Here is a 19,754-nt window from a genome sequence, read left to right as displayed (position 1 = left end):
GAGTTAGCTAGGAAACATGGCTGTGGAGCCAGCTTGTGCAGATATGCCAGCACTGATTCCTGAAACTGTAAGATTTGCTGTCTACATCATGTCCATGTTCTTGAGTACAGCATAGTGATATGTGTCATAGCCAAAATCAGGTTGAAAAGCACAGGTGCAGGCAACTAGATCCCTTACCTCAGGAGAAGACATGTCAAATTGAAGTACTGAGAAGATAGCAGCCATGGGGGCTAGTAAAACCCCATAGACTGACTTGTCTCCCACCCAGAGGCAGGGGGAGCAACTAGTATAATTAGCAACAGATAAATCACTGTTAGAGGACTCTGAACATGGACAGCACAGAACTATGGCTCTGATGATAAGGAAGCCAATACAATCAGCCTTATTATTGCCATAGCTGACTACCTAAAATGCTTTCTTGATGGAATAGATGTGGTAGGAAGCTACGCTGAGCAAGTAAGTCATGTTCAAGCAAAGAAACCAAAGTTGAAGTTTGAAGAGACAGAATCAGCTAGAATTTCCAAGGAGAGTACCACAGAAGAAGAAGCTATGTAGAGAAAGAACTCACAAAAAATTATTCTAGAGGCTGGGAGTTTGGCCTAGTGGTAGAGTGCATGAAGACCCGGGTTTGATTCCTCGGTACCATATGCATAGAAAAGCTGGAAGTGGTGCTGTGGCTCATGTGGTAGAGCTCTAGCTTTGAGGAAAGTTCAAGGATAGTGTTCAGTCCCTGAGTTCAAGCCCCAGGACTGGCAAAATAAAATTATTCTAAGGATTCCCATGATTTGTTGTTGAATACAAAAAGGGAAACCCCAAAGGATGAGGGAAAAAATACCAGGGAACTTAGAATGAACATGTCCCAGAATTTACACAGAGCTGATAGATGTTAGTATTCTGATCAGTAAGAACAACAACATAAGGGCTGGGAGTTTGGGCTAGTGGTTAAAGTGCTTGCCTAGCATGCATGAAGACCCGGGTTCAATTCCTCGGTACCACATACATAGAAAAAAAGCCAGAAGTGGTGCTGAGGCTCAAGTGGTAGAGCTCTGGCCTTGAGAAAGTCCAAGGACAGTGCTCAGGCCCTGAGCTCAAGCCCAGGACTGGCAAAAAAAAAAAAAAAAAAAGAACAACAACATAAAAGTCAGACCTCAGTGGCTGCTGGAAAGGAGTCAGCAAAGGCAACTATAAGCCTGGTCTAACAAAGCTTCCAAAAAAGCTTGAATGGCAAACCACGTGGTATCACCTTGCTCCAGTCAGAATGGTCAACATTCTAAATTCAGACAACAACAAAGGCTAGCAGGGAGATGGAGAAAAAGGAACCCTACTGCACTACTGGTGGGAATGTAAACAATGTAAACTAGTACAACCACTCTGGAATTTAGTCTGGAGATTCCTCAGAAAAAAAACTATACAAAGACCTTCCCTATGACCCAGCCAACTACTCCCAGACATCTACCCTGAGCAACATAAGCCAGGATATAAGGATATATGCACAGGCATGTTCATCGCTGCACTGTTTATAATAGCCAAGAAATAGAAACAACCCTGATGTCCCACTACAGATGAATGGATGCAAAAACGTGGTGTATATATATATATATATATATACATGTATATATACACACACAGATATACATACATACATACGTATACGTACATACATACATACATACGATGAAATTCCACATAGCTGCCAGACAAGATAAAATAATGGCATTCCCTGGGAAATGGATGGAGGTAGAGCAAATCATGTTGAACGAGATAAGCCAAGACCAAAGAGATAAATGGCAAATGGTCCCCCTGGTATAAGGGTGTTAGATTTAAAACGTACCAAGACAAAATACACAAGAGTTATGATGCCCATACGAAATGAAACCAAAAGAAGTTAGTCTTAGGAGAAAAGCACCAAAGTGTAAGACCCAAGCACCTCTTCACAAGTACAAAAAATAATATACAGAATGCAAAGAAATCCAGAGATGAGGAAACAAAGGGCCACTCTTTAATCTGTCTTATAATAATGATAATAATAATCTGTCATCTAATAATGATTAGATGACTCTATTTGGGGGTACCTCATAGATGGAATATATGCAAGCACAGATGAGGGGAGATAGGAGGGCACAGAATTAGTGGAAAGCGTGTGACAAAGCGCTGCAGTGGGGCCCATCAGCTGCACTAGACACAGATGAAATGAGCCGTTCTGGGAGGGAGAGAATGTGAGACAAAGAGGGAACAACTGATACCTGAGCAAAAGGAAAGAAATGTACACAACTCCTTATTTGGAAGAAATGGTTTTAGTTAATGCTGAAAGTTATTTTCCCATATAAGACTAGAGGTTTTTATTTTTTAACGTTTATAAATTTTGTAGATTAGAATGATGATGCTTAATATTTTGAAAGTAAAGAAGTGATTGTGACTTTAGCTAGGTATAACTACACCACAGTAGTGAAATATATGTAATTACTTAATCTCAACAAAGAAATTTTTTGGAAAAAGTTAATCTTATCAAAATTCATTAAAATTACTATTAATTGGTTATATAGAGGATATACTTTCAAACTATGATTGCATTTATATAAACTTTCCACAAGAAGCTTATTTTCAATAAAGTAGACTAATTGTTAAAAAAAAAAAAAAGCTTCAATGGATCACGTGGATGCACAGAGAGCTAAAAGTAAAATTTGATGTTCTTTTTAAGAAAGCATCCAAAAGCAAGAAGCACAATTAAGTCAGGACAGCCAGCATTTGATACAGACATTTTGTGTGTGTGTGTGTGTGTGTGTGTGTGTGTGTGTGTGTGTTTGTGTGTAGTAGTACCAGAAATGGAACTCAGGACCTCAGCGCTGTCTTTGAGCTTTTTTTTCCCTCAAGGGAAAAAAACAACTCCACCACCAATATACACACAAAAAAGACTCATAACCAGGATAAAACTCAATCACCAGAGGCACATAGAAAAGGAGAAGTAAATGGAACCTGACATAGAATTCTAAGAGATATCTAACAAGATTTTTAAATTAAAAAGAACAAAAGGGCCAAGAGTGTGGCCTAGTGGTAGAATACTTACCTAGCATGCACGAAACCCTGGGTTGATTCCTTGGTATCACGTATACAGAAAAAGCTGGAAGTGGTACTGTGGCTCAAGTGGTATAGCACTAGCCTTGAGAAAGCCCAAGGACAGTGCCCAGGCCCTGAGTTCAAGCCGAAGGAGGAGGAGGAGGAGGAGGAGGAGGAGGAGGAGGAGGAGGAGGAGGAGGAGGAGGAGGAGGAGGAGACGGTGATGCCGGACCCTGGTGGCTCATGTCTACAATCCTAGATATTCAGAAGGCTAAGATTTGATCATTGTAGCTCAAAGTTTTATTTTCAATTAACCACCAATAAGCCAGAAGTGGGAATATAGTTCAATTGGTAGAGCACCAATATTAAGTGAAAGATCTAAAGGACACAGCCTAGGCCCAGAGTTCAAGCCATAGTACCAAAGGACACATACACAAAAAAATCTATTGGAGTAATAGACAAAGGAAAGCATGGGATTCTTAGAAGAATAGAGGCTGTGTTGCATCAAAATGTTATGGAAAGGAACAGTTTTCTAAAAGGAGAGAATAGCCTGATGAGAAGATTAAGACTGGGACTGAAGAGCGCTCATTATTACTCATCGACAGATACTTGCTAGGTGTGGCCATGGAACTTGTGGAACAGAGGTAAGGGTGGAAGTCAGATCACAAAGTGATGAGAGAAAAAGAGGTGAAAAATTATTTAAGGCAAGACTTCCTCTTACACAATTCGGGCAAAAATAGATATACATTAATATTCGACAGAGCGGAAGTATAGATGACTATCAATTTCAACTACTTCAAAGGCAAGATGGCATGAGTCCCTGGTGTTGAGATCAGCATAAGATCCCAACTCAAAATAAAAACTTTCTACAAGCTGAGCACTGAGAAGCTCACGTGTGTAAACTTAGTTAATTATGAGGCTGATATCTGAAAACTGAGATTCTAAGGCAGCCCTAAAAGGAAAGTTTGCAAGACTCATGTCCAATTAACCACCAAAAGGCCAGAAATGGAGGTGTGGCTCAATTGGTAAAGTGATAGCCTTGATCAAAAAAGCTCAGGGACAATGCCAGATCCTGAGTTCAAGCCCCAGGGTAAGCCATACACATTTTTTTTCTTTTTACTTTTTTCTTTTGCCAGTCCTCAGCTTTGAACTCAGGGCCTGGGCACTCTCCTTGGGCTTTCTCTACCACTTGAGCCACAGCACTACTTTCAGCTTTTCTTTCCATGTATTTCGTACCAGGGAATTGAACCCAGGTCTTTGTGCATGCTAAGGAAGCATTCTACCATTCTTGTTTGCTTCCACTCCTGTTTGGTTTCTAATATAAAAATTATTCCCCATAAGAAGTGAAAAAGTGAATTAGTTACCAAAAAATGCATTCAGCAGCTTCTGAACTTGAATATTGCTGCCCACTGTGCGGTACAACCCTTCTGTCTTGATCCCTAGAGAAACAAAAACCAAGTCAGGTCAGTTTTATTCATGTAAACAGCAGCTTTCATCTCCTCCAGGTTAGAAAACAGTGTTTGTCTTCTAGCATAACATCAGACTCTTCAAATTCTTCAGCTCCCCTATGAAAACATCACATTGCCGAAAGATATCTCCATAACTATCTATATTTTCATTTAGAGAACAGTGAGACATGTGCTGCTATATAGTTTGTCATAGCCATGTTGGGAGGATGTTCATGGTTAAGTGAAAAAGGATGAAATCTTAACTGTTGTTATATAAAAAGAAAGAGGAGTAGGGTGCCAGTGGCTCACACCTTTAATACTAGCAACTCAGGTTGTGAAGATTTGAGAATCACAGTTTCAAGTCATCCCAGGCAGGAAAGTCCTTGAGACTTTTATCTCCAATAAACTAGTCAAAACAAAACAAAACAAAAACAAAAAAAAGCTGAATCCGAGTGCCACAGCTCCTGTCTATAATCCTACCTACTCAGGAGGCTGAGATCTGAGGGTCAAGGTTCAAAGCCAGCCTGGGCACAAAAGAACCTGAGATTCTTATCTCCAATTAACCTCTAGAAAATGGGAAGTGGGGCTTGGCTCCAGGGGTAGGGCAGTAGCCTTGAGCTGAAAAGCTCAGGGACAAGCCCAGGTTCACAGTTCAAGCCTCATGACTGACAAAAAAAAGCTGAAAGTGGTGCTGTGGCTCAAGTGGTAGAGTGCTATCCTTGAGCAAAAGAACCTCAGGAACAGTGCCCAGTCCCTGAGTACAAACTCTAGAACTGGCATCAAAAATCAAATGAATGAATGAATGAATGAATGAAACCAGGGAAGAGGGATGAAATAAAGCAGATGTGAAACTCAAGAAAGGCTGAAGCACCATATCAAAGTAAAACGAGCCTTGGTTCATATTCACTAGCCACCAGCATTGGGAATGTCAGAGGAAATATCCCAAGACTTACACTGATCCCACTGTATCCAAAGTCAATAGGCATTGCTACAGAAACTGAATTCATGACTACTTGGGATGGAACCATCATCTAACTGGTTGTAATAGGGGACCAGGGGTGTGGTCTTGTGGTAGAGTGTTTGCCTAGCATACACAAAACTCGGGTTCCATTCCTCGGGACCATATAGATAGAAAAAGCCAAAAGTTGTGCTGTGGCACAACTGGTAGAGTGGTAACCCTGAAAAAGCTCGAGGACAGTGCTCAGGCCCTGAGTTCATGCCCCAGGCTGGAAAAGAAAAGAAAGAGAGAAAGAGAGAGAAAGAAAGTGCTTAAAAAACACCAAGCACTCATATAGTATGATGCTAAATGTAAGGACCTCCAGGATATAAAAACAAAAGCCATATAATAAGTGATTGTTGTCCTTAATGTACTGTTACAATATTTCCCCTTGTTTTCTGATATACTTTATATATGTTTAATTGGTTAATTGAAATTGGATAGGGAAGGGGGAAAATCAAGATGATCGGGGGAAGGGGGGAGGGAAATGGGGACCATGTCATGAGAAAGGGTATCAATGTTTGTGAAATAATGCACTTTCTATCTGGTGAATATAATGTAACCCTTCTGTTAATTACAATAAAAAATATATGGAAAAAACACCAGGCACTATTTCAGAATTTTTTTTGATATTTCAAGTCCTTTAAAACTCTGAAACCATAAATGATCCAGCTCTACATGGATACAACCATTTTGGAATTTTCTAGAATGTTCCAAATTGTGCCCAGGGCACAAGATTTTATAAAGAGTTGTCATTCCTACAGTGGATCCTCAGTGTTGGGAGCCAGAGTGGAATCAAACTGTACCTTGATTTGCATCAGACAATGGCTTTATTGTCTTATTGTTTTCTGGCCTTATTCTGTTTAAATGACCTGAGATTTACCATATGAATGTAACACCTGGAAGTTCCCTGGGTCTCAAGGAGGGAAGAAGCTGGAGTGGAAAATAAACGCGGCAGTCTTGACCTGGACTGCAGACATCCCGGACCCGGTGTGTCTGTGTCTCTTCTATTTTTTCCTAGTCCTTGCCCCCTATTTCAGGAACCCCAATCTGCGAACCCTGGTTTGCTGCCGGCTGGCCCTGGCACCTCAGGACAGATACTATCATTACTACTTTGGCAAAAGTGCCTGAGGATGACATAAAAGAGGAAATAATGTCAAGGATGGCTCTAACCTTACCTTTGGTCTCGATGACATTAATGCACTTCCTAACAAACTTGAACCCCACTTCATTCAGCTCCACTGTGTCAAGGGAAGGAAAGCAGAGTTAGATTCCACTGCAGCAGTCTCTCTAAAAAACATCCAGTGGCCACCCTGAAACTACAGCAAGAGAACAAAGGGTCTAAGTAGTCATTTACAATCACCCTTAGCTTGAAAGGTCCTTTGACTCACAGCAGGTTTCCATTTTTAACTCTTATAACACTAAGCATTTTATTTAGTTCTTTCTATTACCTCTGCCTGAGCAACCTCAAATGGGAAATATTAGCTTGAAAAGGCAAATAATTTCCACCATGTCTACAAAGAAGTGGTGATAATATATATGCTCTGTATTATCACTACAATCCCCACTATAAGCTACATTCAAGTGATATCCTTAATCAATAGATAGAATGGTGAATTTTCACTCCCCCACAGTGGCATTCATAAATAGACTTGCATGGATAGTACATAGCGTTGATGCCAGCATCTGGTAGAACGGGCAGAAACTTGAACGACTTACTTTCCTCCTGTTTCGTTATGGGGCTGTGATAGATCTAGGAAAGAAGAGAAAGAGAAACAAGCATGGCTATTGTGCATCATTACAGGTTAAGTATAGCAAATAGTATTAAGTCACTTTCCTCAAATAGGCCACGAAATTCATTATAGAGATTCTAGGGCTGAATAAGAGGGAAAGAGGGGCTGAACAGAATCATCTTGCCCCAGTCCCTGAGAATTACATTAGATTATAACAATTGACTGACCCTACAGATGTGATCAATTCCTCTGAAACATTTTCTAATATAAAGCTTGGTGCATTTTTACGATGAAGGTTTGAAAAAAAGAATGGTTTCATAACCACGTATTAATGGTATAAAAAAAATCTAATGTCAATCGCCCTCCTCAAATACTAGTTAGTGGATGTTTCTCTTCAGAAACGTGAAAATCCATGTGAAAGAGGTCCATGTAGCTCCCAAAATTTCTCTCAGTTGTCCTGAAGTAGGTATTGTGAGAGCTATACAAGTGATCAGAATGGAAATTCTTTTCTCTTGATGTCTAATCTTCACTAAATTTTTATCTCATTGAGAAATCCTGGGTCTGCACTTTCTATTAGCTCAATTTGAAATAGTCTAACGAGGCGATCATAAAACTAAGGGCCAGTGACATACCTGTACTCCTAGCAGATCAGGAGGCTGAGATCCAAGGATCAAAGTTGCCAGGCCAGGCAGAAAGGCAGAAAAGTCCCAGTGATACTCTAATAGCCAATTAGCCACTCAAAAACTAGATGTGGCACTGTGACTCAAAGTGCTAGAGTTCTAACCTTGAGCTAGAGAGCTCAAAGAAAGTGCTCAGGCCCAGAATTAAAGCCCATGACCAACAACCCCACCCCAAAAGAAGGTGATCAGAGTTTGAATAGATGGTACTTTAAGCCACTTATGCATGTGCTACGTAAGGTCAATAAATTGGTGTGTTTAGTAAAATGGCAACAATGGAACAGTGTTCAACTGCAGGAAATGAATATACATATGCCTTCTGTTACGGAATGTGTGAACCGCTTCTTGTATGTGCAAGGATATTTCATTAGGCTATATTTCTGTGCTTGCAAGCATCCTTTTTTATTCTTGTTGATACTAGGGACTAAACTACAGGCCTACACTTGATATGCAGTTGCTCTACCACTTGAGCCATGCCCCCAGTCTATTATGGTATTGATTATTCTCAGTGTGGAGATTTCACTTTATACCTGGGCTAGCCTGGGTATTAATGCTTCTATTTGCCTTTTTCCACATCCCTTGTAGATGACAGATTACACGATTGTACCCAGAACTGTGTTTCTTACACAGGTGGGAAAATAGGCAGGTACTATACTACCATTCTCTGCCATTGGTTAATATGGAGTCTCCCAAAGTTTTCTACTTAGGCCTTTCTGCCTCAAAACAAAATCTTCCAGTCTCTGCCTTCCAATTGTTAGGATTACGTACTTGAGCTACCACACCTGACTCCCCTTTGGAGTTGCTTATATAAACAAGTGCTGAAGCCGGGTGTGGTGGCTCATGCATTGCAGGAGGCTGAGATCTGAGGATCATGGTTCAAAACCAGCCCAGGCACAAAAGTCTGAGTCTCTTATGTCCAAATAACAACTAGAAAATCGGAAGTGGCTCTGTGGCTCAAACTGGTAGAGTTCTAGCCTTGAGGTGAAGAGGTCAGTGACAGCACCTAGGCCCAGAGTTCAAGCCCCACAATGAATCCCCCACAATCAAAAAAGAATAACACTTTAAAGGAGGAAAAAGTGCAGGGAATGGAAGAGAAAGCAAAAATGGCTTGATTCCTGCATCCTCTTACAAACATCACAGACCAAGCACCAAGTTTCTGGGAAATGACCAGAGGAAAGTCAGGATTTGGCCCACTGGAGGGCAGTCTTACCCACCACTTCTCTCTCCTGTTATGTGCCTGTTTGCTGCAAATAAATACAATGTGGGAGCTGCTCATTTTTCTGTTCTCCAGGGAAGGGAGAAGTGAAGGAAAGAAAACCCTGGAGTGGATTGCCTACTTTTGGCTTGAATAAAGCACGAAGCTAACAGTATGGTCAAATCTTCCTCAACTTTCCTGATTTTGCCTCCATTTTCCAGGTCAGGAAGAATCAGCCAAAACAAATACAGCACAGTTGCACGTAAAGAATGGTTTTCTTGTGATTTTTTTACCTAAGCCACTATGTGAGGCAGCCTTTTGACTAGAAAGAAGTGAAGTAGCAGAGATGTGACATGACTTGCTATAGTCACAACTATTGAATGGCAGAGTGAGAATCCATATCTAGCCCTGTTTGTTTTCAAGATGAGAAAGCTAGATTCTTTTATATGCCACTGATACTGAACATACAACAGATACTGAAGATACAATGTTTTTCATTGCATCTTCTAACAGTTCTTATTGGTTTCTCTGGGGTAACTGCTAACGTGTGTGTGTGTGTGTGTGTGTGTGTGTGTGTGTGTGTGTGTGTGTGTGTGTGGCTTCATACTCTCATTGGGCTTTTTGGCTCATGACAAGGGCTCTAACATTTGAGCCACAGCTCCCTTTAAGGCTTTTTTATTGCTAATTAACTGGAGATAAAACTATTTCAGATATTCTATCTAAGCTGGCTTCAAACCATGATCCTCAGATCTTAGCCTCCTGAATAGCTAGGATTATAGGATGAGCTACCAGTAGACAGCTAATCATTAATTCTTTTAAGGAATTACTGGTCTACCTGTGTAACAGTGCTCTATATAAAGTGTCCTTGGATACAAGATGCAAGTCTATCATTCCCCCAGCTAAACCCTGACAGAGAATAAAGTTAGCATGGAAAATAAGAAAAACCATTTCCAATGAAAAGTTCAAAAATGCTTATTTCACAGCCGTAACAATTATTTTTCCAGTTTTCTGTCTCAGCACCTTTGTTTTAGAATCTGGGAAAAATGGGTAGTTGGCCTTCATTTTGTTTAATGTCATGTGGACATAAATGGTTATAGCACCCCAGAAGCTTTGAATTCTCTGAAGGTGATCTCAGACAAGTTCCTCATCCTCTCAAATACTCAGGTTGGCTCATTTGATAAATAATGAAGTGAAAGGAACAAATCCCCTGGGCCGGGAGTTTGGCGTAGTGGTTAAAGTGCTTGCCTAGCATTCATGAAGACCGGGGTTCGATTCCTTGGCACCACATACATACAAAAAAGCCGGAAGTGGTGCTGAGGCTCAAGTGGTAGAACTCTAGCCTTGAGAAAGTCCAAGGACAGTGCTCAGGACCTGTGCTCAAGCCCAGGACTGGCAAAAAAAAATGGAACAAATCCCTTTCCACTGTAATATTTGAATCGGAAGCATCTATAATTCTTCACTGTTGTTGAGCCACATATACCACTAGAGGGTGCACATACACTGGCCTAAGATGCTTGGCTCTCCTGGTGTGGGAGGTAACTTACAGGTTCTTTCCCATCCATGGCTTCCATCCATAGTCTTCTGTTAGCTTCAGAAAGGGCCTGCAGAGTGATGGTTCCTGGTCTGAGAACAAAATGACATGTTAAAAGTAGCGCACTCACCCGAGGGACTGAATTCTTGTGATCTAGGATCCCTCTCTTCTTGGGAAGTATCCCACTGAGTAGATTTGGGGAAAAGACATAGAAAATTCTAATGGTTTAAATTTTCCTTTAGGAAACCAGGCACTAGCAGCTCATGTCTATAATCCTGACTACTCAGGAGGCTGAACTCCAAGGATGAAAGTTCATAGCCAATCTGGGCAGGAAAAGTCCATGAGACTCTTCAAATAACAAACAAAAAGCTGGAAGTGGAATAAGGTATGGCCACCCACACTGAATGGAAAAAGCAAAAGGGTAATGCTCAGGATCTATGTTCAAGCACACAGAGACAGACAGACAGACAGACAGACAGACAGACACACACACACACACACACACACACACACACACACACAACATTCTTTAGTTCAAACAATGACGGGCCATTGAGAGAAGAGCATAATTCTGAGAAATCTGGGGGAAGTGGTATCATGGTGGTCCCATGCCAGGTCCAGCAAAGAAACAGGAAGGCAGATGTCAAGATACCTCACCCCACAGTTTCCATGGAAAATGGCCTCATTGTGTGGGAGCCATCCTCTCATTGGAAGGCAGCCACATGGTCTGGACACTTTGAGTGAGTATGTACATTGTAAGCACATTTATCTGTCAGGAAAATGGCTCTTTCTACCACCTAGCATATCCAAGAAACATTCCCAGCTAGAAAATCTCAGCTACCGGCAGCATGCCTCAGCCAAAGGGAAGCGGTTCTAGCTGATGAACAACTTAATGACATGACAAGTGACTATTATTCAATAATGATATGGAATTCTCACTAGGTTGCAGGTCCTATTCTAAGTACTTTTACATTTATTAACACATTTAATCTATCTCACAAGCCTAGGAAACAATTGCAACAGTAATCATTTCTATCATATTGAAGGGGAAGCTGAACCACAGAGAGGTTATCCAAAGGTCACACAGCAGTAGAGGAAGTTAATTTCAGCAAGTCTGGCCCACCACCCACATTTTTCTTCTTTCCTTCCTTCTTTTCTTTCTTTGTAGTATCAAAGTTTGAATGCAAGCATAAGGTTTGAACCTTATACTTACTAGGCTGCTGCTCGACCACTAGAGCCACACCTCTATCCTTGCTTTTCTTTCACTGATTATTTTAGCAATACACCCTTGCTTTACATCTTGCCATGCCCGACCTTTGATCTGTCTATGTTAGGCTTTCATCATAGCTAAGAGGACATGCCCAGCCACCTATTTGTAAATGGAATCTTACCAACTTTTCTACTTAAGCTATCCTCAAACCTTCTGTGCTCAGCATAGGTAGGATTATAGGAATTTCTCCAACAATGCTCAGCTAACAGCAACATTCTTTTTTTAATAAAAAGGCTGGTAAAGAGGCCTTTATTTATCCAGCTAAAAGTATACACTGGCTGGGTGCCGATGGCTCATACCTGTATTCCTAGTTACTCAGAAGACTGAGATCTAAGGATCAGGATGCTGAGATTTGAGGATCATGGTTCAAAACCAGCCAAGGCACAAAAGTCCATGAGACTATTATCTTCAATTAACCACCAGAAAACTGGAAATAGTGCTGTGGCTCAAGTGGTAGAGTACTAGCCTTGAGCTGAAGAGCTCAGGGACAGTGCCCAGGCTCAGATTTCAAGCCCCATGACAAGGGGTAGCAGGAAGGGGAGGAAATATACACTGTTAAAATCTTATTTGTTACTGCTTTTACTAAAATAGTTCAAATCAATGTTTTTACCACACTATACAGGCATTCTGTTTTTTTAACTCTCCATAAATCAAAAGTGTTTTAAGAGAAGGTAAAAATGGGCCAAAAGTCCATGGGGCTCCAGTTCTGTGCAGCCACGGCAAGAAAGGGTGGCTGTGTGTAGTCACCTATAGAAAACAGCATAACTGCTGGTTCCTAGGGTCAGGAACCAGATTTTCTGTCCCTTCCCCAAAAGCAACACAAACATTTTCCCACAGTATGGAAAATATACGCCTCTACCACTGCAGTTCAGTTCTTTCAAAAAAAAAAAGGCATGGTGGGCTTGGCGTGTGGCCTAGTAGTAAGAGTGCTTGCCTAGCATGCAAGAAGCACTGGGTTTTATTCCTTGGTACCATATACACTGAAAAAGCTGGAAGTGGTGCTGTGGCTCCAGTGGTAGAGTGCTAGCCTTGAGAATGCCCATGGACAGTACTCAGGCCCTGAGTTCAAGCCCCAGGACTGGCAAATAGTTCTATTTCCTCTCAAGTTTAAAGGGGAAAAAAATGAAAGGTCACTGTTTTCTCTTTAAACACTGGTGTGTAGCTGGTAATTTTTGGATAAAAATTTGCCACTCTAGAATCTGACCCCAGCAGCAAACCTAACTCCAGGCTAAGCAAACCACCCTGGGGAGTTGGGAGGTTGGAGAAGTGGCCCTCATCACAGTAAGTCTGGAGCCAGAGCAGGCGGTTGGGGCTTCAAGATCTAGAATCAGCACTAGGAATGGAGAAGGATCTGTGAAAGTCCATTCTCACACACCTCTATGGTCTTGCAGAGCTGAGGTTCCAGAAAGAAGGTCACTGAGTGTCACCCTGAGCTGTTGCCCTCAAGCTGGGAGCCCCACCTGGCCTGCCCAGCCTGTAACTACAGTCCCTGCTGCCTGGGCTCCCACAGGGCTGTTGGCTCATGGCAGGGGGACCTCCAGGAACACCCCTCCAATCCCCAGATGCCTCTGCCATGCCCCCTGAGGGAAGCAGCTTCCAGGGGCTCTTTCCCAGCAGGTCTACAGATGCCAAAAGCTAGGCCTTCTTGTTTATTTCAGTGGTAGTCATGCCATCCTCATCCAAACATGGCCCACTGGGGCTCCCGGAACTGCTTCCTGCCCCTTTGGACCCACACCCTGAAACGCCACAGCTCTCTGGCCTCCAGGAAGGGGCTTCCCTAGCTCAGCTGCCAGAGGCAGGTGTGGCCTGGTACCATGACCTGCAGAGAGAACAATGTGAATCTTACCACTAGGAACAGCAAGAGCAGCATGTTCCTGTCCTGAATCCTCCTACCCCTGAGCCACTGAAGTCAGGCCCTTCCAGACTGAAGGGTTCTGGCTTAAGTGAGGAACAGAGGCCATCTGCCCTCCCTTTGCCCTGTCCCCACCCTCAACATAGAGTGGATGAAACCCTCTGGGCTTTCCTAATGTTCACTTCTGTGAAGCTCTAAATACCTCTGGGGACATGAAAACAGAGTGGGGAATTAGAAAACACCTCCAGGGGCTGGTGACAGTGGCACAGCCTCACAAGGACCTGGCCTCTCAGGTGTTGCAATGTGCCACATCACCACCCTGTGGGGTCTCGTTTTCCTCACACCCAATTGAAATACTTGCCTACTACCCTTTCTGGTGTATGCATGACCATTTACACTGAATGTCTCATTTGATTCCCTGGGTCCTACAAGAACCCATTTCACAGCTGAGGACCCTGAGGCTCAGGGAGGAAGTGGCTTGGATAAAACCAGGACAACAAAAGCGATATCGGTCCAGCTCACTCACTAGCCACACTGTCCACAGGTCCTTCCCAATGATTCTCAAGCTGTGAATGGCAATGCTATCTAGAGCTGGGTGGTATCGAACAATGAACTTGTTAAATGGTGTCTGAGGAGACCCTGTTTCCCCGATAGGGAACCAAAGAAACACAAATGAAAGCCAGAACCAGGTCCAGCTCCTTACTTCCCTAGGAGAACAAAACTGGCCATAGGCAGTCTCTGACAGTCTGCTCACCATGATCCAAAGTATAGCCAGCTTTAGGAGGGGCTACACTTGACTAAAACTCAGCCATGGCCCAGTTTGAAATGTACAGCTCAGCTCAGACACTGCAGGTCATTCCTGTATCCATGTAAGCACCATTCGTTATATCTAGGATACTATGTTAGTATATTTACTTCTATGATCTTGTAAGATCCTCACAAACAAACCAGAAATTTGGGGATGATTGCACTGCTTCAGGCAGGATGTCTCTTTGTATTCTCTGGCTACCTATCTACATTAGTATGAAACCCTCGCTCCTCTCTCTCCTGTAATAATATGAGATTCTCTCCGAGTCACAGAATACAAGAGCAGAAATGAAAGTTCAGAGACCCTGGATATATCTCTAGACCTATCTGGATACCCATTTCTTTATCTGTTAGGAAACTGGAACACGAGGTGACAAGTCCTTTCTGGGGCTATTATCATGAGATTCCCATTCTTATGTGTTCTTCCCTGTCCTGTCTTATCAAAACATCCCTTATCCTCAAAACCAACCAAACAACCTTTAAGATAAAATCAACTGAAAACCAAGTCCTGGTTCAAGATATCTAACTTTTACTTTTCTCTAAGAAACATTCATCAAATGGGCTATACCTTGTGGAGTTAGAAAATACTGTGATTTTTTTTTTTTTGCCAGTTCTGGGCTTGAGCCACTGGTGCACAGCTACGAATTAGCTTTATGGTCTTTGACCAATCATTTTTTCCCTGAAGCCTTTTTAAAAAATGTTTATTGTAAATGTGATATACAGGGGGGTTACAGTAATGAGTACATTTCTTTTTAAACAGTGTCAGCTCTTCCCTCATTTTCTCCCATTTTTCCCTCCTGATCCCCTCCCCAAAAGTTGTACAGTCCATTTTCCACACAGTATCACTGCTAATAAATTCATCCTTTGTCCCACCATTTCTTGTGCTTACCCTTATCCTCCCCAAATCAAATAAACTTACATACAAGAAGTCTTAATACACACACACACACACACACACACACACACACACACACACACACCTGGACCCAAAACACATATGTAGCCTATCCATAGTAGAATGGAGTGGCTGAGCACATTTGAATGTCTGTCATTTGGATGACATAGTTTAGCCCAGGTTAGTTAACTTTCCTCTGCATCCTTTTCTTCCTGAGAACTGGGGATAGCAACCACTGGGTCATGGAACCAAGTGAGGACTAAAGGAAATTAGCCACTCAAAGGGCTGAGAAGAGGAAGGACCTGGCACAGAGAAAGAATCCCAAGCATTAGTCTTGCTGTAGTTTTTAATCAAGAGTCCTCAACTCTAAGATATTATGAGCCTATGCTTTCAAAACTGTAGGAATATCCAGTTTTTGAAATGTTACCCTCTGGTCCTGAAATAGAAAATGGGTGCTTGTGGTTCACTGTTATAATCCTGGCTAATCCAGAGGCTGAGGTCTGAGGATTGTAGTTCAAAGCCAGCTTGAGCGAGAAAGACTATGAGACTCTTAAATCACCTGAAAGTCAGAAGTGGAGTTGTGGTTCAAATGGTACAATTCCAGCTTTGCGCAAAAGAAAAGCTAAAGAGCAAAACCTAGGCCCTGAATCTAAGCCCCAGAATCAGCTTATACACACAAACACACACACACACACACACACACACACACACACACACACACACACCTCAAATAAAGCTGTTTGGGTTCAGAAAATAATAAAGTGGCAACAGAGAGAAACAGTGCCCCCAAATCCAAAATCTGAAAATCTATATAAGCTGTCAGTTAAATTAATCTAGCTACATAAGCGTCTGCAACACTTTCTTTGCATATGTGACAACAAATTAAATCTTAAGAAACACTCTTCCTGCCGAGAGAAAGAAGGAGAAATCTAAAGTATTCACAGAAAAAAAAGTAGCCTTAGACCAAGTTTAGTGGAAATCCCTGTAAAAGGCAGACTGGAGAATGCAGAGAGCACTGTATTAGATCCACTTCCTTGTTTTCATCATGGAATATGAGCAGAAAATAAATGACCCACCCAGGCTCTCTATGTGGCACCCAGGACATGGCCAATCTGCAGCAGTCCACAGCCCAGCTTACCTCTCGTTGGTTTCTATATCAAAGCAGAACCTTTTGTCAATGGATTCTGTCTTCCTTCTCACACAGTACTTCAAGGTTAAATCCAAGGGCCCCTGATAGGAGACAAGAATTGGCAGACAATTTGAAACACAAAATGGACAGCTGCTGGGAGCTAGTGGCTCACAATTAGAACTGTAGCTACTCAGAAGGGTGAGATCTGAGGGAAGCAACCCCAGGAAGGAAAGTCAGATAGACTCATCTTCAATTAACCAGCAAAAAGCCAGAGGTAGAGTGTGGTTCAAGTGGTACATTGCTAGCTGTGAGTGAAAGGGACAGAACCCAGGTCCTGAGTTCAAGTCTCAGTACAAGTACAAAAAAGACTCACTTCATACACATAGCATAGTATTTTTGGATGCCATGACCTGGAATAGACTGCTTTTTTCACCTTAAGTGACTTTATATTCTTAGCTTTAGTGTAACTCTTACTTGTTCTGAAAATCACTCTTTATATTTTATTTTTCCACAATCATTCCCCTTGCCACATCTAGTACACATTATGTACTTTATACTTTATTTTACAATATCTTGTCTTCACATCCAACTCTCCAACTCCTCAAGGATATGGGTGATTTCTCATTTTCTTTTTTTCCCCAAGTTTGAGACCAGGACTCAAATCCTGTACCTGTGGCCTCTTTGAGGCATTAGTTGGCATTCAACCAACTGACCCATGCCTCCAACTCCTCCTGTTCATTTTTATAACTCTAGTTCCCTAGCAAACAGTGCTCAATAAATGTTTCTGAACTAACTAATCATCCTTGCCCCTTTTCTGATAAATAGATAAAGTAATATTTTGTGCCAGTCTTGGGGATTAAACCCACAGCCTGGATACAATCCCTGAGCTTTTGTATTTAAGGCTGGCACTCTATCACTTGAAGCACAGCTCCACTTTTGGATTTTGGTGATTAATTAGAGATAAAAGTTTCACAAACTTTCTTACCTAAGCTTAGAGGCACAATTCTCAGACCTTACCCTTCTGAGTAGCTAAGATTACAGGTGTAATCCTACAGGGCTCCTAGGTCACATTAGGTAATTTACTCAAGCTCAAAAGACATGTACAAAGCTGGGTGTGGTGGCTCACACCTGTAATCCTAGCTACTCAGGAGACTGAGATCTGAGGATGAAGGTTCAAAGCCAGCCCAGCCACTAAAGTCCATGAGATTCTTATTTCTAATTAACCACCAGAATACCCAAAATGGTGTTGTGGCTCAAGGGATAGGGAGGTAGCCTTGAGCTGAAGAGCTCAGGGACCATGCCCAGGCCCAGAGTAGAAGCCCCACAATCAACAAAATAAAAGGTGACCAGTATAGCACAAATGAGAGTTGGCAGGCAGCGCTAGTAGGAAACATTAGTGTCAATCCAAAAGAACAATTCTTCCATTTTCAAATAATGATTCTGACACCTACTCTATTGCACTTCTGAGAGAAAAAATGGAATATGTAATAGAACATAGTTTAGTTATGAAAACACTCTTTTTGATGCTATTATTATTATGGCATCATTTACGTTGTTTACATTTCAAAAACATGGACTAGTACTAGGAACCATTTTTTCTAATTCGAATTTGGGAAAATTCACATAACTACTTCCAGCCCATCCCCATTTCTGCCTTCTAAATGGGGAACTGAGTTCCTCTTCCTGTTCCCTCAAGAATTCTGTATTGCAGTTGGTTAGGCGGACACCACTGCAGCTTTGCCAGCTGGCAGTCAGTGAAAAGGGAAGAAAGAAAGAAAACCTAAGTGGAAGGCTTGCTCTCATTTTCTAGGCAGAGATAAAACCAGTATATATGTAGTTCATCTTGCTCTTGGCCATTTTCACTTCTGAGCAAGAAAAGAAGGGCCTGAGAGAAGCTCTGTGTGTACACGTACACGTGCACTGGTCCTAGGACTTGAACTCAAGCCCTAAGTGCTATCCCCTAGCTTTTTATGCTCAAGACTGGTGCTCTATCACTTGAGCTACACTTTTACTTCCAGGTTTTTTGGTGGTTAACTGGAGATGAAAGTTTCATGGGCTTTCCTGCCTTGTTTCACTTTGAATATACATCCTGAGCTCTCAGACTCCTAAGGAGCTAGGATTACAGGCATGAGCCTCTAGTACCTGGATGAGAGAATCTTTAATGTCCATGATTTAGAAAGTAATGTAAGTAGAAAAATGAAAGTGAAAGTTATTTAATAAGGACTTTCTGCTCAGATATATCAGCTGAGTTCTGGCTGGCTTGAGACAACTGTATGGCTTAACACATGGTAAATATAGTGAAGTCACACTGAAAGGCACTTTTTTTTTTAACGCTCTCACCAAACAATTTATCTAGACAGAAATACAGGGTGGTCAGCCGACTTTTACTTAACTCCAGAGGCCTTTGCTTTAAACCTGGGTGTCTTTTCCAAAAAAGGTTGTTAAAGGAAAACCACTGTTTCTAGAAAAAAGCAATCTTTTATCTCAATAGTATAAATATACAAATTCCTTGGAATTGATGAAAGACGTGGGAGCCCTGGTTGGGTGGCTCCCATGGGCATATTTACTGCAGGGAGATCATGAAGAAATCTATATTTGAAACTTGTATTTGCTAATTTTTCATAACTAATGCAGTACAATGTCACAACATCCGTATCTTGTCTCTCCCTAGAGATTATAGGGCAGGTCCTCTTTTTTTTTTAATTTTTTTTTTAATTTTTTTATTGTAATTAGTAAAAGGGTTACATGATATTTGCCAGATAGAAGGTGCATTAATTCACATACATTGATACTGAAAGGCACTTTGACAATTAGCAGAATGGAAATAGTGATAGTCTGCAATCAACACATAGATGGGAGGACTGGGACATACTTCAAATGGTATAGTGCCTGTCTAGCAAGCATGAGACTGAGTTCCAGAAAGACTTTAAAAATGCAACATAATAAATAGACTGTGTTTGTGGTTCACACCTATAATCATAGATAATCAGGAGGCTGAGATCTTGAGGACAGAGGTTCAGAGCCAACCTGAACCAGCAAATCCTGGAAACTTTCAACATAAATTAACCAGCAAAATGTCAGATAGGGAGCTGTGGCTCATGAGGAGGGTGCCAGCAGTGCACAAAACAGCCAAGTGAGAGCACAAAGCCCCCAGTTCAAGGCCCAG

At 41.8% G+C, this 19,754-nt stretch overlaps 1 protein-coding gene across 3 annotated transcripts in view; it reads right to left on the bottom strand.

The window, feature by feature from the left end:
- Ophn1 (oligophrenin 1) overlaps window positions 1-19,754 on the bottom strand; it is a 272,487-nt gene that overhangs the window by 106,239 nt on the left and 146,494 nt on the right. For all 3 annotated transcript variants that reach the window (XM_090326862.1, XM_090326864.1, XM_090326863.1), the window contains exons 11-15: window positions 16,598-16,689; window positions 10,649-10,727; window positions 7,219-7,252; window positions 6,678-6,740; window positions 4,419-4,493 (exon numbers count right to left, since the gene is read on the bottom strand). In XM_090326862.1, coding sequence (XP_090182988.1) covers window positions 4,419-4,493; window positions 6,678-6,740; window positions 7,219-7,252; window positions 10,649-10,727; window positions 16,598-16,689 — 343 coding nt within the window. The remainder of the gene's footprint in view (window positions 1-4,418; window positions 4,494-6,677; window positions 6,741-7,218; window positions 7,253-10,648; window positions 10,728-16,597; window positions 16,690-19,754) is intronic.

The sequence above is a fragment of the Megascapheus bottae genome, chromosome X, assembly GCF_031878675.1.
Source record: "Megascapheus bottae isolate mThoBot1 chromosome X, mThoBot2.hap1, whole genome shotgun sequence".
Classification (NCBI taxonomy): Eukaryota; Metazoa; Chordata; class Mammalia; order Rodentia; family Geomyidae; genus Megascapheus; species Megascapheus bottae.
Note: the sequence above shows the minus strand (reverse complement) of the source record. Positions and strands in the feature narration are given on the sequence as shown.